General features: G+C 36.1%; 2 protein-coding genes across 3 annotated transcripts; one reads left to right on the top strand and one right to left on the bottom strand.

Annotated features, from left to right (window-relative positions):
- The first annotated feature begins 166 nt into the window (after nt 1-166).
- On the top strand, nt 167-19,032 carry adam17a (ADAM metallopeptidase domain 17a). Of its 2 annotated transcripts, none has more exons than XM_044143768.1 (19): nt 167-297; nt 669-801; nt 2,036-2,169; nt 2,302-2,390; nt 2,947-3,133; nt 6,018-6,148; nt 6,944-7,030; nt 8,108-8,230; nt 9,075-9,219; nt 9,303-9,394; nt 10,124-10,273; nt 11,540-11,739; nt 11,810-11,913; nt 12,023-12,157; nt 12,496-12,623; nt 13,806-13,884; nt 13,991-14,079; nt 14,174-14,230; nt 17,537-19,032. In XM_044143768.1, the coding sequence occupies exons 2-19, from the start codon at nt 683-685 to the stop codon at nt 17,948-17,950; spliced, it is 2,463 nt and encodes an 820-aa protein (XP_043999703.1). In that variant the 5' UTR covers nt 167-297; nt 669-682; the 3' UTR covers nt 17,951-19,032. The 2 variants fall into 2 exon arrangements, with proteins under 2 accessions (XP_043999703.1, XP_043999702.1); XM_044143767.1 differs by having other exon boundaries at nt 175-428.
- A 502-nt stretch (nt 19,033-19,534) lies between these two features.
- iah1 (isoamyl acetate hydrolyzing esterase 1 (putative)) lies at nt 19,535-23,562 on the bottom strand. Its single transcript, XM_044143769.1, has 6 exons — nt 23,419-23,562; nt 23,265-23,317; nt 21,941-22,092; nt 21,691-21,852; nt 21,490-21,611; nt 19,535-20,433 (listed from the first exon to the last, which is right to left on the bottom strand). The coding sequence occupies exons 1-6, from the start codon at nt 23,479-23,481 to the stop codon at nt 20,257-20,259; spliced, it is 729 nt and encodes a 242-aa protein (XP_043999704.1). The 5' UTR covers nt 23,482-23,562; the 3' UTR covers nt 19,535-20,256.
- Nucleotides 23,563-25,774: the final 2,212 nt, after the last annotated feature.

The raw sequence follows: 25,774 nt of genomic DNA, 5'->3' as shown, positions 1-25,774 counted from the left end.
ACGGATATAGTTTAACCGTTATTCAAAGTAGCTCAGTTTTAAAAAAAAATTAGTAGAAAACCGAATTACATAACATGGTACAAGAGTTTATTCTCTCTCTCTTTTTTAGTTTTCATCACCCATCAACCTCAATAGTCAATCGTATTTCCGTGAACAAACAGTGAAGCGGCGGGATCTCACTGTCCGGCGAACCGTGAACGAGCGAACCCATTTCTTTCGGGCGGATGTTTTCCACTGAGAGCACTTCCGGATAGCTCCTCTGCTATCCTCACACTCAAACAGCACCATTTTCGACTTGTAAATGTGACATAGCTGTTTCAATATGATGAACGTTGTATTAGTAGTCTTTTTTGCTTGTTTTTGGGTGAACGGTGTAATAACATCAAGGATTACCTCGGAGGATAATCAAGAAAATGAGCGGGAGTTTGGTAAAGATAGCAGTGGCTTTAGCTACCGTTAGCTAATTTCAAACCACGGTTTTAATGGTATCTTTGTTTGTCAGTTATCAAACACAGATAAAACATAGTTTTACTATTTTTAATGCCGACTTCTGAGATGTGTTTTAAATATTAAATCAATCTTTTTGTGATCAGACCCGGGAGCTCTGTGATACTGTCGCTGCTACCCTATTTATTTCATAACAGCTGTTTTCTGTTCACACGTTCCAGAAACTCTGGACTCCATGCTGTCGGACTACGAGGTACTGTCTGTGTCAGGCTTCCGGCTGCACTCTGTGAGAAAGAGGGACGTCCACACCCAGTCCAACCTGGAGCGCCTGGTTAGCTTCAGAGCCCTGCAGAGGTACAGGATTGACTCCCTCACACCAACACCTGTCCTCTTTCAGATCATCAGAAATATTTCAGTCTTATTTGTAATCGGTGCCTTTAGTTTTTAAGGGTTTAACTATTCCACACGAAGAAGCATTAAAAGGATTTCCAAATAAACCCAAACTAATTTCTGAAAACGCTTGATTATTTGTAGCAAAGGATGCATCTCCAGTAAATGGTTTAAAAAGTGGTAAATTTTGGGTGATTTAAGTCCCTCAGTTTGATTGAGATTTACAGCTAAAGATTATTTTAGTAATTAGTTATTCTGACATCAGTTGGATGTCAGTTAAAAAAAACACCTAAAAAAACTGGCACATTCTGTAGCTTTTTTATTTAACCACTTACTAAACGTTATATTGCCTAAAATGCAATAACATGACATTACTTCAGTGAACACTTGAGTATTTGTAGCAAAGGATGCATCTGCAGCAAAAACAAATACTATTTTATAATCTGTTGGTTATTTTTTGGATTAATGGATGCTTAATAAGAGATTTTTTTTATCAAGTTTTGAACTATGTGAAGGTAAATCTGCAACTTGAGGGGTTTGGGGTTGAACATATTTACAGACAAATGTTTTTTTTTAAATCTTAAATGCAAAATATTTTCATATTTTATACAGTTCTGGCTTAACTACTGCTCTGAATGTGTTGTTCTTTTAGGAAATGGCCTGTACCACCAGAGTTGCACAAAAATAATTATAGTTTCATCAACTATAATGAATAGATATTCATTATTAAATGTTCTTTTAAATATTTAATTTCAAAGTTACAGTTTTAATAGAAGTGATGGGTGGCACTCCTTTTGTGATTCTGACTGTCTGGGATTTTTGCAACTGCTGAATTTGTTCTGCAAAGCAAAGAAAAATATATATACTGTATATATTTTTTTATAAAACCGTACTAAATTGCGATTACTTTCTTTGTGTCCTTTCATCCACCTGAAGAAACTTTGTCAGTTTCTAAAGGAAGTTATGTAGATTTGAGGGGAAACTTAACAATAGATAACATGTCACATAAGTCATGGTGCATTTGAATAAACATTTGAGGCATTTTATATTTATTTTGTTGTATTTCTCTTTCATTATGACAAAAGAAAAACTCTTCAGGTTTTTAAGTTTTCAGGACAGTATTTTGAGACTGTATCTTTAATCTCACACACGTTAAACTCACTACAGTTTTATTTGTCTTTTTTATTATTATCTTCAGAAATTTCAAACTTTATTTGACCACAAACACTGACCTCTTTACTGATGACTTCAAAGCCGTGTTCGTTGATAAAAACGGGGAGGAGCAGAAATACGACGTCTCTCTTCAGAACTATTTCACTGGGCATGTTGTTGGTGAGTTGATGGAGACGCTTTTAATTAAAACGTACTTTCCCTGCGTGCAGAATTACCCAGATTAATTCCCGACTGTTAATTTAAAACTAAAATAGTCCACGAAGTTTTTCAGATTCCCGATTTGCTTTCCAGGAGAGGAAAACTCACGTGTGCAGGCACACATTGATGGAGATGAGTTTTCTGCTCATATCCTGACGGATGAAGCAGAATACAACGTAGAGGTATGAAATGTTTCAACTTTTGATTTTCATCTGTAGCCAGGTTGATGGTGAATAAAGAAAAACAAGTAGCAACATATAATTTACAGGAAATGATTAATAGTAGTACAAAATAGCAAGTCACACCCATGAAAACAAATATTTAAAATATTTCTTAATTCAAAAATGTTCATTTGAAACATGAATGTTTCTCTGTCTGGTCCAACCTTATGAAATGAAATGAAGAAACAAAGGCTTGTGCTATTTCTAAAAATTGGTTACAAACATTAACTTCAGAAGCATTTTTTTAATATATATTTTAGGTGAGATTATTTAAAGGTAAAATGATTTAAAATCTGTAAGGCAATAAGTCTGAACAGTATCTTTACATTTGATACATGTTGTGCAGTATAGTCTTAGTAGCTATAAATGACATTTTTAGATAAATATGTTGATTATTTCAAGTCTGCAGTCATTTGTTGACGTTTATTTGAAGATACAAGATGGAAATTTGGTATATTTACTTTTTCTTTTAGCAGTGGGAACATCTCTAATTATTTTCCTTTTTTCTCCTTTGCAGCCTCTTTGGAGGTTCACAAATTCCCCAGATGATGGCAGATCACTGGTCTACCGATCGCAGGACATCAAGAACCTGAGCCGGATTGCTTCTCCTGAAGTTTGTGGCTACATGCACGCAGAGGCTGACGACCTTTTACCTCCTTCTGCCAGGAGACAGGAAGAACACAAACGTGTGGTTCTGGACAATGGTGAGTTCTGCTGTCCAGTTTGCTCAGATTATGGATTAAAGCTGCTCATCAGTGAAAAGAGATGAAATGCGATAAACTATGAGAACATCCATAAATAAATCAGCCTAATAATCTGTTTAAAATCTTTCTAAAGGAAGAAATGATTTAATTCCTGCTCTAAGTGGAAGTAGATTACTGTATATTTATCAGATTAAGATTCATTTAGCAGAATTCTGAAGTACTAAGCAATCAGGGATTCAGAGATTAATTATTAAAATTAAATTTATTAAACTGTCTATTTACTAATTCTCTAAAAAGTTCTTCTGTTTCTGGAAGATGACATTTTATGAATAAAAACATTTCAAATAAATAAATAAAATTAACTTTTAAGAATTGTCCAACCAGTAATGGAAAACTTTAATTGAAACTGGGGAACCATCTTCTTCAGGAATCATCTAGAGTTTCAGTAAAATCAAATTGAAGAATTAATTCACTGCAAAAACACCAAATCTTACCAAATATTTTTGACTAGTTTATTGTGCAAATATCTTAGTTTAGCCTTATTTCAAGTGTAACTTACAGGTAATTTTTTCATCAAGATCAGGCCTGTCACAATATGCAACAAATAAATTAATTACATGATAAAATAAAATGAAATTAATAATTTCTATTTGCATGATTTATCGTTTTCTCTCTTTTCTCTGGCGCTTTGGTGTCAATTCAATCCTTTATAAGAACAAATTTTTTTGCAGAGATTTTATAATTAATTTTATTTGTTGTTTCTGTCTATATTTTATATTTACGTTCCTTCCAGTTCCTGTGTTAAATGTTTATTAGAATTTAACATAGAGATCAAATATTAATATCTCTGTCGGTCCTGATATTGATAAAAATTTTGGATCGGGTATCAGTGACAACGTGACTAATCCATAAAGGCAGATCTACTCAGTCTAGTTCTATACGTTGTTTTCTGAGTCCTTCATTATTTATTTTACGTTATATTTAGATTTCATAATTACACTTTCTGAACCATTTGAAAGAAGTTTCAGTTTATTTTACATGTTTCATCTTGTCAGTTTCAGTTTCTTCATTATTTGTTTTTCATTGGCTGTTTTACTCCTAATCGCACTTTATATGTTTGATCAAGCTTGTGAAGTTATTGGTGGATTTAAGCGCGATGTCCTGGTGCAGAGTTATCTGATAAATTTGTAATTCAGTACATTTATGTCTGTGTTTACAAAAAAAGTGTTTTAAGTCAATTCAGCAATGTTTTTCTGTATCGGATCGCATCGGCCGATAATAAATCTTAGATATCGGTGTCAGTATTGGAAGTGAAAAAGTAAATCAGTGCATCCCTAATTTAAAGTTTATTGATCTTTGAGAATGTTTTCTTGCATTATTATTTCATTACCAATGTATTACTTAAAAATAGTCGCAAAGCAACAATATTATAATTTATTGCTGTAGCTTATAGTCTTGCAACATTTCTTGGTATGCAGCTTGTTTTGAGTCAATAATTCTTGAATAAAAATAAAAAGTGCCACTTATAACATGGAATAATGTCTTGATATGAGCCACCATCATCCCTAAAGATCTTTGTGAAAAATTAATGCAACAGACGATGGAAATAAATCTTGTTACATTGCAGAAGCTGACTGAAAAGAAATGCTGTAATCAAAGCTAAAGGCGGTCCAACAAAATATTCACGTTTTGTTTATAGGTTCCAGCAAGAAGCAGTAAGCTTCTGCTTCAGAGGAGTATTTGTTATGTAAGAATCACTTGACGGTGTGTTTATGTATCAGAGGGGATGTAAACCAATCCACTGTAATCTGGTAGAAAAATCGCCCACAGAGGAGCTGAGCTGAGCTGAGCTGAGCTGAGGTGAGGGTTCGTGTGGAGGAAGCATTAAGATTCATAAGGACGCTGCAGCCCGGCGCAGTGAGTCAGCTCTGGTCTCCCACAGCTTGCTGCGGAGGCCGGAGCTGGTCGCTCCCACTCGTCTGAATAATGTGGAGGCAGGTGTGTGATGTAACGCTCAGAATGGAGTCCTTTTGTTCCTCTGCTGTTCAAGGAGCTTTCGTTGCGCCTCAAAGCATTTTTATATTTAAAACAAAAGCTTCAATGCAGAATAAGGTTGGCTAAATGTGACAAAGTTGTTATTTTATCTGATGGTTATAATAAATCTGTTGGTTGTTGATAATGTGACGGTTTGTGTTTATGAGCTTTACACACAAGAAGTGTTTGTTTTTTCTGTGTAACACTATTTTATTGTTATGTGAGCCTATTTATTCACATCATACACTGCAAAAACACAATATCTTACTAAGTAATTTTGGTCTAGTTTCTAGTAAAAATATCTTAGTGCACTTGAAATAAAATAAAATGAACTTACAAATAACTTTTTAACAGGATATAGAGGCTTGATTTAGGTAAATAATTCCCTAATATTGATAAAGACCTACTTGTTGTTTAATTTTTCTTTGGGATCAATAAATTATTTTTTAATTTGAATTGAATTAGAACTTGTTCAATTTAATTTATAACGAGACATTTTTTATGTAATATAAGTGAATTTATCTACTTTTTCATCAATACTGAGGAATTAATTACTTAAAACAAGGCTTTAAATTTACTCAAAAGTTACTTTTAAGGTATTTTTCTCTTATTTCAAGTGAACTAAAATATCTGCACTAGAAACTTTACGGAAAATATTTGGTAATATTTTGTGTTTTGCATTAAAAATACTTCATTTATCACAGTTCATCATAGTTTTTCTTCTTCTTTGTTGTACATGCTGATGGCTTTTGGCTGGAAAGTTTTGCTGTAGCAGTCTGTATCACAGCGGCTCCGATGGAAGCTTCTGACTGAAGCTGACCTGATCTGTCCTCCCTGCTTTTTCTTGCAGAGCACCAGCACAGAGTGAAACGAGAAGCTCTCGACCACAGGAAGAACACCTGCCCGCTGCTGCTGGTCGCAGATTACAGATTCTACGAACACATGGGCCGCGGCCAAGAAAGCACCACCGTCAACTACCTGGTGGGACAGCCTCAGTTATTCTGCTTTTTATTTCCCCTAATCTGCAGGAAAACATTACATTTGGTACTTATCAGTCCCTCCAGGAAGCTACAATCTCAATTTTCTTTTTTCTTTTTTTGTAATTTCTATTTCTATTAACTTAAATTAACGTTTTAAAACAAAATGGCTTCCTGGAAAACTGATCATCTTCCAACGTGTTTGGTTTGAGACAGTAAAGCATTTTTTGAAGGCGTGCATTTTATAGTGGCGGATTTTGAGGTGGGCAGTTGCCCAGGGTGACATCAGAAAGGGGGGAGGGGCAGCCAAGAACTAGAAAATAAAATATAGATTTTATTGTAGTTGTATCCTGAACAAATTTGCTTCTATTTGTAAGCATGCACAGTGGATTATTTTTCCCTTAGTTATTCCAATGACCTGCTTTCTGCTACAAAAAAAATAAAAATCTGATAATTCCTTGCATTTTAATTCGTTGAAGTGCAGCAGAAGGACGGAGTTTCTCAAGGCAAGATCCTGCAGAACTTTGTTCTTTTTTATATTTCAAGCTAACAAAGTGAGGCATTAATCGTGATTAATCTGATTTACTTTTTTTAATCAATTCATGACACTAATTTCTACTTGAAATATCTTTTTTTGGGAACAGTATGTGCAGCAATTGTGACTTTTTTGCAAGATTTAAAAAAAAAAAATCTATAATTTTAGGTGGCAATAATCCCCAAAACAAAAAAAACGTTTTAACATCCTGGAGGGGATGATTTATGTCCTGATCAGTGTGTTTTGTTTTGTTTTCTGTCCCAGATTGAGCTGATGGACCGAGTTGATGACATTTATAGAAACACAACCTGGAATAAGGAGTTTACAGGCTACGGAGTCCAGATCCAGCAGGTATGCAGCTCAGTTGTTGTTTTTTTTCCACTCTGCCATGTTTTGCGGCACTTCTACTTTAAACGCTTGTTGTCTCAGCTCCATAATATCTCTGTTTTACGTAGCGTCACTCCCGGAAACCCGGCTCAGAATTAAAAGGCTGTTTAGTGTGTGAACAGCGTTTTCAGGAGGAGCTCTGAGCTTTTTATGCACCCCTGAGGGGCAGATTAATTCGCTCTGGGAATGAATAGAAACTCTGTTTTGTTACTGTAAGTCTGGCGCTTTCTCAGAGTAGAATTATCTTTTTTGTATTCTGATGCGTAGATGTGAAGAATTTGCGTTCTGTCCGACGGAACCGCAGTCTAACCCAGAATATGTCACTGAGTGAATGGATTCTTTGTCCGTTTTAATCCTGTTTTCTGTGTTGCCATAGTTCTCTGGTAGGTTATTTCTGGGAATCCACTGGATGATGTGATGGAAGAAACATTTTAGAGAGAAGGATTTATGGCCTCAGTTCTGTTTAATAATCCTGAATTATGCGTCTGGTGGCTTTAACTGCATCTGTCCTCATTAAAAGTCTAATCTTTTAAAGATCGCTCTGATTCACAAATTATTTTCTCCTTATTAAAGTTTCATTACACATTTAATGAAGCCAGGATGGTATTTAGCACCAATCAAAATTAATTACACTTAGTCAAAACAAACAGAAATATAATCGAGAATTTAACTATCGAAAGCCTGATAAAAGAAATTTAATATGCAACAAAAATAATGTTTGTCAGCCAGTTATATTTAAAATTTAAAAATGGTCAATTACAGTAGACCTTAAAGCCAATTAGTTAATTTAATTTAATCAATTAATTAATTTAGAAATGTAGAACAGTGTTTATTTTGGCATCTGATGTTATATTCTAATGGTAAATGTTTGTTTTCCTCTGCTGAAAGAAGAAAATCTTCCAAATGAACAGAAATAAAGGCATAAAAGACAAAAAAACACAAAATGTTTGTGACTGAAACAACATTTCAGTAAGATTAACTGAATATAACTGTGCGCTACATTTTCTGAGCTGTTCTTACTTGTTTGGTTTGTGTTGCCAGATCATCATTAATCGATCTCCAACGCGGCCGCCCCCCAACGCCGGTTCTGGATGGGTCCATTACAACATGGAGAACAGCCCTGTGAAGGACCAGGATGTCTGGGACGTGAAGAAGCTTCTGGAGGTGGGAACCAAACCTGATCGCATTTAAAATGTGAAATATAAAACATTATTGAAGTAGCAGGTTACAACTGAAACTGTTTATCAAATTAATCGTGATTAATCAATTATTTAAATAATTTTCAACTAATCTTGGTAAATATTTGACTTGCAGAATGATTCGAGTTCAGTAAAAACACAGAGGCTAAATGTGGCTTAAATGTTGCTGTGCAATTATTAAAGCCAAAGAATTACTGAGAGTAGACCTGAAATGATTAATCAGATTAATTGATTATTGAAATAAACGTCAACTAATTTAGTAACTGATTAATCATTAACTGAACTAAACAGACTCAGAAAAGGTTATTTGCTAAAATAACAACAAAGTCGGAGTAGAAATTAATCCAAAACTGTACAAAAAATTTCATTTTGAGATAGAAAATCTCATTTTTTAAAATTGTTTTTGTAAATCAGAACAACTATCTGCAGATTAACTATTTGCTGTATCAATAAATCGAGCAGAAAGAGCTTAAATTTTCAGTTGGAAGTATCTTTTAGCTGCAGATGTATCCTTTGCTGCAAATGATCAAGCAAACAGTAGAGGAATGCAAGGCAGCAAAATGCTCCTTTTAATATTTTAAAAAAAGAAATTCAATAATTTATTTGCATTTTTTGTGTATTTCTAAAATTGTATGAAATAAGCTGTAGCTAAATAAAAAGTCTGCAGACTGTGGCAATTTTTATTGATCCAGTTAATTGATTATCCATCGGTATAATTGATAGAAAACAATTGACCATTGAGGGACATTTCAAAAAATGATTATAAAACTTATAATCATCTTATGATTCACTGCCTTCGCATCCAACAGCAATTCAGCTCAGATATCGCTGATGCCGCCTCCAAAGTGTGTCTGGCTCACCTGTTCACCTACCAGGACTTCGACAAGGGGACGCTGGGCCTGGCCTACGTCGCCCCGCCCAGGGCTCATCCCCTCGGGGGCGTCTGCTCAGAAGGCAAGTCGGTTCTGTTTCACTTTTACATCTTGAGTGACAAAGTTGGTATTGAGACATTTCTTTGGTTTTTATGACGCTTTTAGCTTACTACCCATCTCAAGCCACCAGGAAGCCCAGTTACCTCAACACAGGCCTGACCAGCACCAAGAACTATGGAAAAACTATTCTCACAAAGGTCTGTCATGCTTTTCTGCTGACTTTTTTATTCTTTTACACCTCTATAATTTGAATTTAAAAATTTTTTTGGGTTTCAAATATCTTAGTGCACCTGAAATAAGGCAAAACTAACTTCAGCAAAATATAAGAGCTTGTTTTCAGTCAGTAATTCTTTAACATTGATAGAAAAAGTACTTTTTTACTTATAACATAGAAAAAATATAGTGTAACAAGTCAAATAATCTACCAGGAAAACTATTATTTTTTCATCCGAATTAAGGAATTATTTATTTAGAGTAAACTCTTTTCTCTTGCTAAAAAGTTACTTGTAAGTTAGTTTTCTCTTATTTCAGGTGTACTAATATATTGGCACTAAAGCTAAAGAAAATACTTGGTAAGATGATGTGTTTTTTCAGTGTAAATTTTCTAATTAACAAAAAGAAGCCGCATTTTCATTTCAGTCACATTCCTGACTTCAGGTGAAAATCTGCCAGTAGAAATATTTTCATTTCCTCCGTATTAAGTAACTGTTGAAGTAAAACAAGCTCCCAGCTCTTACTAAAAAGTTACTTGTAAGTTAGTTTTGTCTTATTTCAGGTGTATTAAGATGTTTGCTCTAAAAACCAAGCAAAAATACACAGCAAGATAATGTGCTTAGATTTTCAAATGATTAAATATAAGCAGCATTTTCATTTATTTAATTTTTAGCCACATGTTTCCCTCCACTGATGGCCTGGTTACTCTGCAGGAAGCGGACCTGGTGACCACTCATGAGCTGGGCCATAACTTCGGAGCAGAACACGACCCCGACAACAACGACTGCGCTCCCAGAGACGAGAAAGGCGGCAAGTTCGTCATGTACCCCATCGCTGTCAGCGGAGATCATGGCAACAACAAGGTACATCACAGCTCTGTAATCCCACCAGACTGAATGCATCTGCATCCAAATAACTGTGCTCCACTTTTATTTTAAATCCTGTTGTGTTGTGAAGAAGTTGTAGGAGTATAAACACTTCTGCTAGCCACTGTGTGTCCGAGTCCATTTCACTGGTTTAAATTTCTTTCAAAACGTTTCAAAAAGCTAGACTGCTGAGTCGCTTTTGTTCCTGTGAAACATGACACATAGAAATGAGAACATCCTCCTCCACTGTTGGCCTCCTCAGCACTTAGCAGGCAGAATCACGTTTCCTTACGCTCGCCTGCTTTCTGATCACCCTGCACAAGCTGAGGGTTATTCTTCCGTGGTTTTTTTTCTGGAACATTTCAAGAAAGACGTAAGACTGGATTAGCCTGTGGAGACTCTGATGTATCAGTTTCAAGTCAGGACGTGCCTGAACCGTTGCAGAGACGTTAATGGACGGACGGAAACAGTAATAGAAATTATCAAACGTTTTAGCAGGGTGGCACATTTTTCAGAGGTTTTAATTAAACGTCTGGGCTGATTTTTGGTGAAAGAAGCAAAAATGATGACGAACGAGAGCAACCTTCTCTATTTTTGTTAGTTTAAGAGCGGCTTCTGTGTTTCCTGTTTTGTGGGGTCTGCCTCTTTTTGAACCAAACTCAAAGCAGAGTTCGAGCCGTGGGTGGAGATAAGGATTCTTCTATAAGTTGAGTCTGTGGCATTTGACAATCTGAGCCACTCACTAATTAACAACAATAATTTAAAAAAATGCTAATAGAGAGCAACAAAAATAAATGTGATTTAACAAATTTTATTATTAGTTCACAAAGATGTACAGGATGTTGATTGAGAGCGCTAAGCCCCGCCTCCTGGCTCTGGTTGGTTGTTTTTGACCGGGAGCTGTGCATTTTTTCAGACTGTAATAGTAGCTCCAGGAAGAGGTGGAGGAGCTTGATTTATTTGTAATTTTTTTCACAGATTATTTGCTTCATACCAGTCTGTCACAACATGGTGGCAATTTTAATAAATATGAAAAAAACATATTTTTGTAAAAGTTACATACTGCAGCTTTAGGTTTAGACCTACTGTTTTCCCTGAGCATAAACATCAACAGGAAATGTTGCAAAATTACAGGGGAATGCCAGAAAATTGTTTAAACATAAATTGTTTTTGTCAGTTTAATAACCGCTTTACTATATTCGCACAAATAAAACATTAAATCGTAGCTTTAAATTTGACTTGTTGTCTCTCCCTTCCCCTAAGCATTTCTCCAGATGCAGCAGAGACTCGGTGGCAAAGACGTTGAGTCTGAAGGCTTCGAAATGCTTCAAGGAGAGGAACAGTAAAGTCTGTGGGAACTCCAGAGTGGAGGAAGGTGAAGACTGTGATCCTGGGCTCCTACATCTCGCCAATGACAGCTGTTGCACTCCAGATTGCAAGTTCCAACCTGGTGCTATTTGCAGGTAAGTTATCAGAAAAGTGAACTTCTTCAGAAGAGCCTGTGGCAGTGGGATAAACTTTGTGTCTCCACAGCGACAGAAACAGCCCCTGCTGCAGGAACTGCCGGTATGAGGCAGCAAGAACAAAGTGCCAGGAGCCCATCAGTGCCACCTGCAAAGGGATGTCTTTCTGCACAGGTGATCGCCTCCTGCTGGTCTCACTGTGGAACTGCGGCACTCGCATCCCAGTTGTGGTACAATATTTTGTGTAAAATTATGTTTATTAAGCATTTCCTTCTTTTCACAGGGAACAGCAGCGATTGTCCGCCGCCTGAACATGCTCCTGACAACACGGTGTGTGTGGACAAAGGCCGCTGTCGCAACGGAGAGTGCAACCCGTTTTGTGAGGCCGAGCAGAAACTACAGTCATGCGCCTGCAACGGTAAATGTCTGATTAGAGTTCAGTGAAAACACGGTGGCTAAAAATGTGAGTTAAATGTTACTGTACCATTATTACTAATAATAGTCATTATCTGAGTAGCTTAAATCTAATTTTCTTTGCTCTCATTTATAGATTATATTTAGATTAACATTTTTGCATCTCCTTGCTTGTTATTTATTAATTTACTTGTTTATATAAATTATTTGTCTCTCCTCTGTAGTTTTTAGGCTTTGCTGAGGCTAAACTCTTCGCTGTGATTGTCTTTGGCAGCGTCCTTGTTGTGTCTGTTGTGCTGAGAAAGTTTAAATTCTCTTTTTTGGATGTTTTTTCTCTTGCAGAGACGAGTGATTCATGCAAGGTGTGCTGCAAGAAAGACGGGATCTGCTCGCCGTTCACGCAGAAGAATGGGACTTTCCTTTTCCTCCGCAAAGGCAAACCCTGCACAGTGGGCTTCTGTGACGGAAACGTGAGTGGGGAAATCTGCACGTTTGTTAGCTGCATGGACACGTCTTACGCTCACCTGTAGGGCTGCAACTAACTGTTATTTTAGTAATAAATTAATATATTGATTATTCTGACGATTAATCAGATAAAAAAAGATTGTTAGGTGCTAATATTTTTATACAATATTAGAAAAAAGCAAATAAACAAATAATGAAATTCCTTTCTAAATAAGAAAATATATATTTTTTTGCACAATATGCAGTAATGTTGCATTTCTTGATAGTTTTCAGCAAAGATTTATTTACAGCAGAAATAAAATACTCCTAACAGCTGTGTAGTGCTGATGTATTGATTGTTTTTTGAGTTAAACATTTAAAAATTGAATAGCAAAAGGAGATTTTTTTTTTACAGAATTTGAACCAGGTGAAACTGAAACTGCTGCTTGAGGAATTCTGGATACAAAATATTTACAGATAAATAAGTTTTTTAAAATCTCAAATGCAAAATGTATTTATGTTTTGTGCAGAACTGCTCTGGCGATGTTCTTTCAGCTAATACTTTTTTGTAGTCTGTACGCTCCAATTAACGATTAAACCATTACTGTATTAGTTGACGATTACTTCAATAATTGATTAATCAATTAACTTTTTGTTTAATTTTTCTAACATATCCCGAAGCAAAAAATTATTTAATTAATTGTTTTTGCATAATCGCACACAATTAATTGTGACTAATCACACTTTAATGTGATTAAACTATTACTAAATTAGTTGATGATTATTTCAATAATTGATTAATTAATTAGTCTCTTTTTGCATAATCAGGCATAATTAAACAATTATTGATTAATCAAAATAATTGATTATGTTAATCACTTATTTAAATATTCATCAACTAATTTAGTAATAGTTTAATTGTGATTAATCATGATAAATTGCAATTAAGCATGATTAAATTATTACTAAATTAGTTGACGATTATTTCTATAATTGATTAATTGTGATTAATTATGTCCATACAGCTGTCACGATTAATCACGATTAATCAGATTAATCGTTTTAGTCCTACTGATTTTGTTGAAAATCTCTTTATCTTATTTATTTATTTATATTTTAGTTTTTCCAACATGTCCTAAAGAAAAAATGATTTTAATATCAGATTAGCTTTATCTTTATTTAACTGATTTCATTCTTTGATAAAACAGGGCAAATGCATGAAGCAGGTGCAGGATGTAATAGAGAGGTTGTGGGATTTCATTGACAAGCTGGACATCAACACATTTGGTAAGCCGGTCATAAGATCATAAGACAGTATTTCCACTGGCGAGTTAATTAGGTTTTACATCGTTGAGTATTTTAACTATCTTTTTGTTTTTATTCGTACGATCAGGGAAGTTCTTGGCTGATAACATCGTGGGGTCAGTCATCGTGTTTTCCCTGGTTTTCTGGATTCCTCTCAGCATCCTGGTTCACTGTGTGGTAAGAAACTTTTAATCTGAATTAAATGTGAATCCTCTGTTCCAGCCACTGAAATCACCGTTTATCTCACCTTGTTGTTTGTTTCTCTCTGAAGGACAAACGGCTTGATCAGCAGTATGAAGAAAACGCAAAGATTTACTTTGCTCCCAGCGTAAGCTCCTTATCTTTTTAATGATTGTTTGCATTCTTGTGCACTCGCCTTGTTGCCACACTAACCAAACTAATCAAAGTGAAAAATGCCTTTTCAAACCCCGACTTCTTTACTAAGAGTGCATGCGCCTGTTGACAAATCAGTTCTTTAAAGTTTTGCTTTTAATTCGTTTATTAAATCTGTTATATTTATTTCATTTTTTGGACGAAACTGTCTGTCCAAAAGTGAAGAAGCTTAAAAATAAGAGTGGATTTTGTGAGTTTTTAATAGTTGGGCCCCTTTCACACCAGATTAACACTAAATTACGATTCTCTTCACAGTTTTTTGACAGTGTTTTTGTACAATTCTTGCATGTAGGCAGATTATTGTGGTTTATTATTATGATTGGGATTCTGAATTTGAATATATTTAAAGGGACAGTGCATATTAATAAACATGAATACATTAAAACAACAATGTAAATATGCCAGATTCAGCCACAAAGGCTAATTTTATCTCTACTTCCTGGGCAGGTTTTGAAAAAATTTATGTTTATTAAGTTTTTACAAAGTAGAACGTACAGAAATCATACACAAGAGTATAAAGTTTATCTAACAGATTACTGTATAAGAAAAAAATTATGTACTGGTACCAAAAAGAGAAAATGAAAACAAAAAAACAAAAAAAACCCAGTCAACAACCCAAAATAAAAAACAATAAATAAAAATGATTAGGGCAATTATCTAAATAACTGGTTTCACTGCATCATTTACACTTTATGATGGTATTATAATTAAACATTTTTCTCACAATTTCAAGACATTTTTATGGTAAAATTGTGTTTTTATTCTGCCGATGTTGTAATTAAATAGAAATTCTCATGTGTGTTGTACAGAACGCAGGGTTAAAATTAATTTCCAATTAAAATAAATTAAATAAATCTGGTGTGAAAAAAAATCTGATTTGATTTTTAAGGATGGTTTAACTTATAATATTTTTCTTTTAGTTTAAACTTTGTGACCTTAAAATTGATGGGAATTTAAAAAATGTGTTTTTTCTTTGACTTAACGGAAATGTTAAAAATGACAGAAAAATAAATAAAATCAAAAGAAGAAGGTTTTAATCTGGTGTAAAGTCAGCCTAAATACTTAATAATGTTGCTTTTTGTCACTAGAAATCCAAAGTAACCGGCTAGGAAACGGGTAAACAGCTTAGATAATTAAAAAAATATAGATTTTTATTTTGTTATTGCTCACTAAAAGTGTCAAAACGTTGGAAATGTGTCTAAAAAGAGAGTGGCTGAGGTAGTTGAACCTGGGTCAGATAATGCCGGGCTGAATGAATGACCTGTCCATCGCTCTCTGCCCCGCCGCTGCAGCAGATGGTGGAGGTTTGTAATAAAGCTCCTGCTGCAGGTGAGTGACTCTGTGCCACTGCCTGGTGTTGCCATGTGTTGCCATTGAGTGCATGGTCAGTGGCCCCGGTTCGGGATACTCCTGGACTCACGCTCTCTTTGACGTAATCACTGATCCGACGGATCGAACCACACTCGACCGACACGGAGACAAAGGCTGATCTGATCAGGAATTACTTCAAGGAAGCAAGACTGGATTTTAGGAGTATTCTGGGAGCAGAGAAGTCTGAAACATGTCGTCTTTTTGTGGTATCAGGTGGAGTGTGTCACCATTTTAAGTTTGCATCTGGTTCTGTTAAAGCTGCAAGAAAAAAATACAGTTTTTTTTTTTTTATGAAACTTTATTTTTATGGATTTGTTGTCTGATTTTAGGCTTGATTAGATCAGTGTTAAGACTGAGGCAACATTCCTGTGTAGCCTTTCTTTTTGTTGACATTTTGACCCACCACTTCACAATAAGCACAGCTTGATGATGTTTATAGTGACTCTATTTGGTTCTGGTGTTTTCTGGATCCAAATGCCCAAAAGAACCCACAGCAACACAAAGTATTTGCTCCCTTGTAGATTTCTTCTGATTTTACTTTTCTGTCACACTTACATGTTTTAGATTTAATAACAAAGAAAATAAGACAAATGTAGTTTTTAATGATTTTTTTTATATATATATATATTTACTAATGTTGAAAAATGCAACACAACCCAAACTGAACCTAATTAAAAATCTGGTTGAGCGTCTTTGCAGGATGATTTTAATTCCACCATGTTGGATGCTTTGATGTTTTAGGGAACGCCATGGCCTCTCAATTAGCTTTTAATGGGGACCTATTATGAAAAATTTACTTTTTGTTTGATTTTAATCTTCCATTTGGGTCTAAAAACTCTAAAAACACCCAGATTGTTTTTGGCATTGAGTTCATGTTGGGTTTTTTTGCGGTTTCAAAACTTTCCTCATTGTTAAAATGCATTTAAAGTGCACCGCTCCAAAAGCAGGAAGTGGACTACAACACAGAGCATTCTGGGTAAATACAGCCAGTAGCGGGAGTAACGTGTTGTTTTTTTTTTAAGACAAAAGAGAAATCCTACAACAGCTAAAATCTGACTACACTTCATTTTTGTTTACATCTCAAGAAGGAAGTGCCGTCTTCGAAGGTTTTTGAGTCGTTTCTTTATATAGTTCATTGTGTAGCACCCCTACAGGCGAGGAGGGGAAAAGCTTTCTAATTAGTTTAGATCAGGGGTCCCCAAAGTCGGTCCTGGAGGGCCGGCATCCTGCACGTTTTAGTTCTCTTCCTGGTGGCACCAACAACCATGTCAATGTTCTTCTTAGGCTTCTAACGAGCCATCATTTAGTCCAGGTGCGTTAAACCAGGGAGAGAACTAAAACATGCAGGATGCTGGGCCTCCAGGACGGACTTTGGGCATCCAGGACCGACTTTGGGCATCCAGGACGGACTTTGGGCCCCCCTGGTTTAGATCATTTGATGCAGTTCAGTGTGAAAGGGCAGCAGCTAAAAATGTAACAAATGTTGCAACTTTTGTACCAAATCGAACCGAGTCCATAGGTGAAAACACCCTAAGAAGAGAGAGAAATACATTTTTAATTGAAAATAGATTGAAAATTTTAAGTGTGACAAACGGTTAAAACAGAAATAGTGTGCATGGAGCAAATACTTTCCACATCACTGTATGTTTGTCAACTCAAAATGTCTGCAAGCTGAAAGGTTTGCTTTACTCATTCCAGCCTTAATATGAGGTTAAAGCATAAGGATGATGATCATAAACTCACATTTGCCATAAAGTTTGGAGTTTGTTATCTGAACAGAATGGAGTAAACAAGGAATGAACCCCACCTCAGTCTGCAGCAGAGACTCCAGGTGAACTTTTATCCTCACCTTTTTGTTTTCGCTCTGCAGACTCAAGACATGCTGAACAACCTCGAGTCAACGTCTGTGCGCATCGTCAAGCATCATCAGCCTCCCTCCTCCTCCGCCGGCCGGACCGCGCCCTTCTTCCAGCCCCCACAGCCGCCGACCCAGGTCCGGCCGCCGGCGCCGGCCGCGGCCAGCAGTACCCAGGACCCCGGCCCGAGCTGCGGCGCCAGCCAGGACAGCGCCGTGGAGCTCCGGATGGCCACCATCCCGGAGGACACCAGCAACGACTCTCACCTGGCCGAGGAGGCGCGGCTGGCCGATTGCACAACCGCAGGAGTCTCCTCGTCGGCTACGAAATCCTCCTACGAGGATCTGACCGTGCAGAACCCATCAGCGAAGGAGCGGCGGCGCCTCCAGAGGCAGGAGCGCCTCGACACTAAGGAGACAGAGTGCTGAGAGAATGACGCCGACGCCGCCATCTTGATTTAGAAAACCTCAAAAAACACGTGTAATCATGTAGGTTAGATTTGTTGAACGGAACCACTTCTTTGATGCTGTGGTTCCTTTTCTGTGCCTTTTTAAGACCTGGTGTACTTTGAGGGATTAAAACGGAAGAGGATTACGGACAAATAAAAGGAACTCTGACTTTAATGTGAGATTGAAAGTCAGAATTACGTAAAAAAAACGCCAGAATAATGAGAAATCAGAATTCTACTGTAAAAAGTTGGAATTGTGAGGTGAAAAGTCAGAATTCTCCTTTTGTTTTTTCAGTGGCCCTTTTCCTTTTCCGTAGATTAAGGACCAGAGTTTGGACAGCCTGTCTCTAAACGTTTCTAACATTTCATCCCATCCAAACCACAAGCTTTAATGTGTTTTACTGGGTTTTTATATGACAAATCAACACTAAAGGATGCATCATTGTGAAGATTTATAAAAATAATTTGAATAATAGAAAAAGTGTGGTATCCATTTGTGTTCAGCCACTTTTAACCAAGGAAAGTAGAACATGTGATAACTGTGAAACAGAGTCGACCTAAAACAAGCTGCTAGATGTTCTGGAAACGTCACATTTCAAGAGTACTAAGATGTTTTCACCAGACTAAAAATACTTGGTAAGATTTTATTTTTGCAGTGAAAGTGCTTCACAAAAAGTATAGCAGTTACTAAAGCAGTTTAGTAAAAAAAAAAGTCTTTATAATAGACTGTCACTGATCTTTAGCTACTTTCCAAAGAACAGGCAGAAAGTGCTCCTCCCCGATGGGAAATGCTGGTGGGCGTGTTTCTGAATATAAATGCATGCCACACTTTTCAGATTTATAAAACTTGTCGATTCCATAAAATCCCAATAAAATACACTAAAGTTTGTAGTTGTAACATTACAAAATGGGATTTTTTTTTCTTTTGCATTAAACTAAATTTAGGTAATACTTTTAACGTTTGGTTGCAAACCCTCACCTAATCTTCCCAACGTATATTTATGCATAAAGATGCAATTAAACATCTCCAAAAATAGAACAAAAAACTTTTCTTTGTATTTGTGCGCTCCTACGGTGTATCATGTTACATATCAGTCACTCTGTGAATGGGGGACGTGATTGTTGGTCTTACTGAGGTTTGTTTTTTAATAAAAGCACTTTTTAAACACTGGAGAATTTAAGTTTTGCACACTGTCGTTTTTCTGAGGTTGTGTATTTGAGCCTTTTACGTGTAAATCATCAGCAGCAAGTATTTCCCTGATCTCGTAGCGTTTTTGCTTTAAGTTGGTAAAAATAAAGAACCTTTTTTTCTCATTCCTTCACGAGTTTCCTGCTGAGCGCTGCTTGTGCTCAGATCTTCTCAGTTTGGTTTTATAAACTGGTGCCAATGTGAGATCTGCACATTTGTCTGTTTGGTGCAGACTCGTTACAGTTACCTGCTGCGTCGCATCGTAATGCTGTACAACATTTTATCGTATGTAAAAATAAATAAAACATTTTGCATTAAATATTGGGTGTAGTCTCTCTTCTACATTTGAGTGATTTTGCTTGTATGAATGGCATCTTAGTAAGAAAAAACTCTTTATTGTACATGTTAAACATTGAATTTTACAACAGTAGATAAGAGTAATTTTTCACCAGAAGAATTCAGACATTTTTAGATTAATCCCAGGAATTTTCAGGAACTTTTGTTTTGTAATTTTATTTTAGAAAAACTAATTTATATTTAATTAAGTATTACATTTTCTAAGGAAAAACAAAAAAAGGACATTTGTAATTTAAAAGTCAAATACAGTTGATAGAAAAAAATTGGCATCTTACATGTCCAGGTTTTTTTCTACAAAATGTTCAAACTCAAAAATTTCTATATTTTTTGTAGAAAATTTGAGATCCTCAATTTCTGAACTTTCTAGTAAATTTGCAACTCAATTTAAAAAAATTCTATAAAACTTGATATGTTTAAAAAAAAAATTTTCTACCACATTTTCAAACTTTTAAAAACTCTGAAATTTTAAAGCTATTTTCTAGAAAATTTGCGATTCTCAGTTTCTGATTTTTTTTTCCTAAACAAATTTGCAACTCAAAAATGTTTTTGTTTTTTTCTATAAAATTTCTGAGATTAATCTAAAACTTTCCGAGTCCTCCCCCCCTCTTCTATCTACAGTGGTGCTGATACTTCACAGTCGAGTTTTGACTCCACTTGCTGCAACTCCAAAAAAATCAGCTAATACTTTGATAAATCTAAAGTCCGCTGCTTGTTTTTAAGCTTTTCCAGATTTCTCTGCTTCATGAGTTCCAGAGGAGGCTGCTCTCTGGGCTACTGGTCTCCACGTCTCCCCAGTAAGGCAGAATGAAGGGCAGACTGGCCACACGGCTCTCCAGTAAGCTCCAGAGATGCTGCGCCACAAACTGGTTTCCCTTCTCTGACAGGTGCAGCCCGTCAGACAGGTAGGCGGTGAAGTCCTGGACAACATTTAAATAATTCAGTCATTTATTTAGTCATTTCAAGACAGCCAATCAAACTGAATCTTTCATTTTCATCCATTAAGCTGTTGAACAAACTCCCAGGAAGCGGTGGAACGTGTGGATAAACCTTTAAAGTATCAGAAAACTGCAGTTAAAAATACCTGCATGTTTAACTAAAACGTCGTCTTACAGAGGTTTTGTTTTCAGAAAAATACTTTATATGAACACAGAAGGTCTGATTCCGAGTATGCAGTTTATAAATTAACATTTTTAAGTGTCTTGATGGTACCTTGAAAGATTTTTCCACATTTAGTTTTTTATTGGGATTTTATACAATAGACCAAGAGAGTCTCAAATAGCAGTAAAATTAAAGAAAAATACATAATTTTCAGCATTTTCTTTGACTGACGTGTACTTGTATTCAACCCACTTTAGTGCTCTAAAATAAATGATAACAACCGTTAATGTACAGCCAGACCTACAATGGAATGGTTAAGATTAGGGATGCAATTTGTCGGTTAATGAGTTAATCTAAACTTGATTGATTGATTGAAAATCTGCCATTTTCTTAAAAACTTTTAGTTTTATTTTGTATCCACAGGGCCAACCATCTTTCCATAACATAAAGGGCTAATTTTTCATAATACGCTGAATTAAAAAAATAGAAATAACTGAATAAACAGAAAATTGTGGTTTTCTCTCATTAAACTTAGGACAGGATAATTTCTTAGGTTGCTGAATAGAAAAACAAAAGTTGTAATAAATCTTAAGGAGTTAGTCCAGTGTTTACATTTCAAATCAGTTTCTCTTTCCCATTGTGGTATGGCCCCGCCATCTTTGTTTCTGTAACAACTGGCTCCTCTTAGGGATGACCAGTGCTGCCCTCTGCTGGGTGGCGGCCAAACTAAAACACTAAAAGAAGGTCTATGCTGAGGATATTAGATAATCAATTGCAGCTTATTTTAATCCAATAAACCATTAATCGTTTATGACTCTCATGAGAGAATGTGGAAATATGTACTGCATGTCAATTACGTCCAAGATTGCACTCACTTGTCCGTCTTTCTGCATGAGCGTCCAGAGGTCCAGGACGTCCGACCCACACTGACCGGCCGCCTGAACACACGCCTGAGCGTACTGTCCTGCCACCGAGTTGTGCCGATTGAGAGGACATCCTGGTGGAGACACAACAGGAAGCAGTCAGGGTCAACACAGGAAGCCAGGAAGAGAACAAACCAGAGGCCCGGAGGTTACCTTTGAGGAGGCACTCCTTCTCCCAGGCCGGCTCATGAATCGGAGGAGGAGTGATGAAGATTACTTTGTCTGCTGGAACACCAGCTGAGGTCAGAAACCTGCTGATCTCCGTCAGGTTCTCTGAATACTCCTTTAAGGGGACGTGCTGCTGTAGGTTCTTATCTAAAGGACACAGAAAACTTCTGTAGTAAACCTGAAGAAAGTAGATAAAACTCTGGACTTCTTCAACTAAAATGGGAGTTGGCTGTACCTTCCAGCGAAGCATCGTTCGCTCCAAAGAATACGGTAACAGCTGCTATGTTATTTTCTGCTGGATTCTGGCTGCTGATGAGGCGAGGAAGGACGATCTTTGCCCATCTGGAGTTATAGCCGGACAATCCTCTGTTCACAACATCACATTTCCTAAAAACAGAATGATTCTGATTCACAGATCCATCAAATATATAACGAACAAGATTTGTTAAAATTTATTTCTTAAAAATTAAGAGATTTATGACAGTGTTTTAAGCCCATTTGAGCTACATAATGCAATCATGTCAAGTGACAATATTATTATTATTATTGTTATTATTATTGACAGTGATATAACTTGGGAAAGTGTAAGTTATTTATTATATCTCGGTAGCTGCTCATTGGTTAACTTGACCTCGTTCCTAATTAAAGATCATTTCAATAAGCAAAGGCAGAACAGTTCAAATATTAAAACTAATGCACATATAAACATTTGGAAATATTATGTTGACATTTTGTGACAGTTTTTTAAGTATGCACTTTAAACATATTTCACAATTTATTAAAACAAGAAAACAGCAAAGCTACTTGAAAAATGTACGAGATTTATTTAAGAGGTTCTAAATAACATCTGACGGTAAATCAAGTCAAACGTATTTTAACACCTGTTTTCTAGTTTACGAGGTGCACCTGAATGCACCGTGGCTGTAAAACACTGTGTAAAGGCGCAATGTCCAAAGAAACAGAAATGGTGGGGGAAAAATGCGAACTCATCACCCAAATTTGAACATTTACATGTTTAAAGTATGATTGACTTCATTATATGTAAAATATAATTAAAGAGTACCTTTATTTAAACATATTTCACAATTTATTATAACAAAAAAATAAACAGTGAAGCTGAATATGGATATGGATACCTTAAAAGTACAACACAACCTTGGGGATATTTTATCGTAAATCAGTCATTTTAAATTTGACTGACAGCCAAATGTATACATTGATAATGTAATGTACGAGGTGTACTTGAACGCGCCACAGGGTTGTAGATGTCACCGTAAAATACCGTGTAGAAGCGCAATTTACGAACAGAAATGGTGAGTAAAAACAGCAAACTTCTCACCAAAGTGTAAACATTTACATGTATAAAATATGCATCTGAAGATTTTATAAAGGAAAGGTATGGTACAATTAAAAGAGGTTAATTGGTTGACAAGTTAAACAGAATCAAGCTTCCTGGTTTATCATTATTCGCATTCTGTTGTGACAAACTGTTTTTATACAGAACAAATCACTGATTCTGGAGACAAATGAAGAAATCACTGAATCTGTCATCTCCTTACCTTGCAAGTTTATTTGCAGTTTCTGCTCCCCATCCATTGGGTTGAAAGGAAAACTGAAACGGTCACAAACAGAAATGTTACAGGAATTTTGGAGTTGAGGTTGAGCAGACAACAACCAGAATGACGCTTCGTATCTTCACCGCATAAAACCAACCTGTGTGATGGAGTCACCAAATAAAACGACTTTAGGCCAAATTATTGTGCTGAACTTAGACATGATTCAAAGCTTCTCCGTTTATTTTCTTCCTCTATGGGGGTTGGCAAACAGCTATCAAGCGAATCACCGCCACCTTGTGGATTAAAGGGTGAATTGGGGCTTTAACAAAAATCTGCGCAAATTAAATGTTATAAACGTTATTATCATGGAAGTAAATATGTGCCATCAGGATTTGAATGAAAAATGCCTCTGTATTTTGAATGTTGTATATTAGTGCTTACTTTTTCAGTGTTAGAATAAATTCAGAATATATTTTTAACCTAAAAAAAAAAGAAAATCAACGTCATTATTTGTACATGAAAAAAAAAATCGGTGTCATTATTTGTACATGATATAGTGTCTACCATTTTAATGGGAGAAGAGCACAATAGGATCCTTGTCTAAAATACGGAATCACTCCATAGGGACGAAATTTGTCCCGTATTTCTGTATGTCCGACAGTAACGCCTATCGCACACATATAAACATTTAGTGTAACAATAATTACGAAAATAAAACACATTTAATAATGGCGTATTAAGTTTTGTTGTGCTGCTTTTGACCAAAAAAGGTCTGAGTTAACTCCCGTTCTCCAGGTAAACTCAACCGACGCTCGGACTTCCGGTTTTGGAGGAAAGGCAGAAAGACGGGTTTGTATATTAAGAAAAAATGGCAGGAACAGTGGGATAAAGGAAGCAATGCCAGATTTTATTATACCATCAAAAAAAAAAAAAAAAAAAAAAAAAAAAAAGTTGGAGAATTTAGGAAATGTGGCAGGAATAAAAAAGAAGAGGATGCTGTAAGTAGATTAAGGTTTGGACATACAGGTTTAAACAGTACTCTTAAAGTAATTAATAAACATAGTTCAGATTTTTGTAGTTATTGTGGGAAATTAGAAACAATACAACATATTTTTTTAGAATGTAGTAAGTATGTTCAGGAAAGGGAGAAGTTAATTAGAGATTTAAGTAGGAATAAAAATAAATTAGATATTAGAATTTTGCTTCAAAGGTCGCCTGAGGATGTAGTTTTTAATAGTATTTTTAGTTTTCTAAGGAGAACAGGTATTATGTGAAGGTTTTAGTGAATTAACATCTGATCCGTACTCCAGTCTAGAAGGTGGCGGTAATGCACCTAAAAGTCATTTGCCAACCGCCATAAAAAAGAAGAAGAAGAAGCGAGACGGGTTTCTGCTGAATATTACAGCGTTTGCAGTGATTCTTCTGTTCACTGTTAGAGAAAATTCATCAGAGACCGTCTGACTGTTGCTGCTGGAGAAACATTCAACATCATCCATTAGGAGAAAAAGGAAAAAAGATAAAATGATCGACCATCAAGCTAAGAAAACCGAGATCACAGAGCCGTTGGCGGTTGGGAACCGTTGGCTGCTAACGGTCTCCCCTCACTGCGAGGAAAAGAACAACTTAACTGTTAAAATAAGTCGTTTCTGAGTAGGATGTTTGGCCAGGACAATAAGAGACGGCAGGATTCTGGTTTGAACGAAGTGTCGGATGCTAATTTGGTGATTGTTGATTAAATTGCCAGCGATGAGCGGCGGGGGAAATTCCGGAAAGCGCCAACCGTTAAACATTGGATCAGAGTGAGGACGCTTGAGAGCGGTTACCCAGACAAAGCAAAAATAAAAAGAAGCATAGTAATTCATTGCAAGAGATACAGCCGGACGAGACGGAGAAAAGTAAAAAACCAATAGTCGAGACCTAAAAAGAGAGAAAAACAGGCGGAGTGAAAGAAAAAAGCCAGGTGGGGAGCCAGTAAAATGGCTTTTTAAAACGGGACTCCTCCAGCTAGTATGAACAACTTCTGAGAAGCCAAAATATACAGACTTTCGCAAACCTTAAGCAACCAAGAGGCCATAAACTTCATAGAACAACAAGAAACGAACAAAAAACACTTTCAACAGGATACTCTCACTCTTCTGAGTAAACTAGCTTGCAAAGAAAAGATGAATGAGAAAGGAATGAAAGAAGAAAATAAGCAGAAGACCAGGACACCTGTCACCCATGCCAACAAATTCAGTAAATAGTCTGAGTGGTTAGTGGTTTCTGAAATATTAAAAATAATTTTTTAGGTCATCCAGAGTTCACCTTCCCAAACAAACCAAAGTGGGCTACTTCGTTAGTCCTTCGTTAGTCCTTCGTTTGTGCTTCGTTTATGCAACTTTCCCTTATGAGATATTACAACTGACTTCACCTAAATTGATGACTGTGGCCTGCGCTGGATCTGTGAGCTATGTAACCACAAAGCAAGCAGATATTAATTTCTGAATTCAAAAATGTGAAACACAGCCTGTTCA

This window comes from Gambusia affinis, linkage group LG16, assembly GCF_019740435.1.
Source record: "Gambusia affinis linkage group LG16, SWU_Gaff_1.0, whole genome shotgun sequence".
NCBI lineage: Eukaryota > Metazoa > Chordata > Actinopteri > Cyprinodontiformes > Poeciliidae > Gambusia > Gambusia affinis.
This window is presented reverse-complemented; position numbering and strand designations above follow the sequence as displayed.

Coding starts and splice junctions, on each gene's coding strand:
- iah1 (XM_044143769.1), bottom strand. CDS start 23,481: ATGTCTAAGTTCAGCACAATAATTTGGCCTAAAGTCGTTTTATTTGGT. Junction 22,093..23,264: donor ACTGCAAATAAACTTGCAAG/GTAAGGAGATGA, acceptor TTCTGTTTTTAG/GAAATGTGATGTTGTGAACA. Junction 21,853..21,940: donor GAACGATGCTTCGCTGGAAG/GTACAGCCAACT, acceptor TGTGTCCTTTAG/ATAAGAACCTACAGCAGCAC.
- adam17a (XM_044143767.1), top strand. CDS start 323: ATGATGAACGTTGTATTAGTAGTCTTTTTTGCTTGTTTTTGGGTGAAC. Junction 2,391..2,946: donor AAGCAGAATACAACGTAGAG/GTATGAAATGTT, acceptor TCTCCTTTGCAG/CCTCTTTGGAGGTTCACAAA. Junction 6,149..6,943: donor GCACCACCGTCAACTACCTG/GTGGGACAGCCT, acceptor TTTCTGTCCCAG/ATTGAGCTGATGGACCGAGT.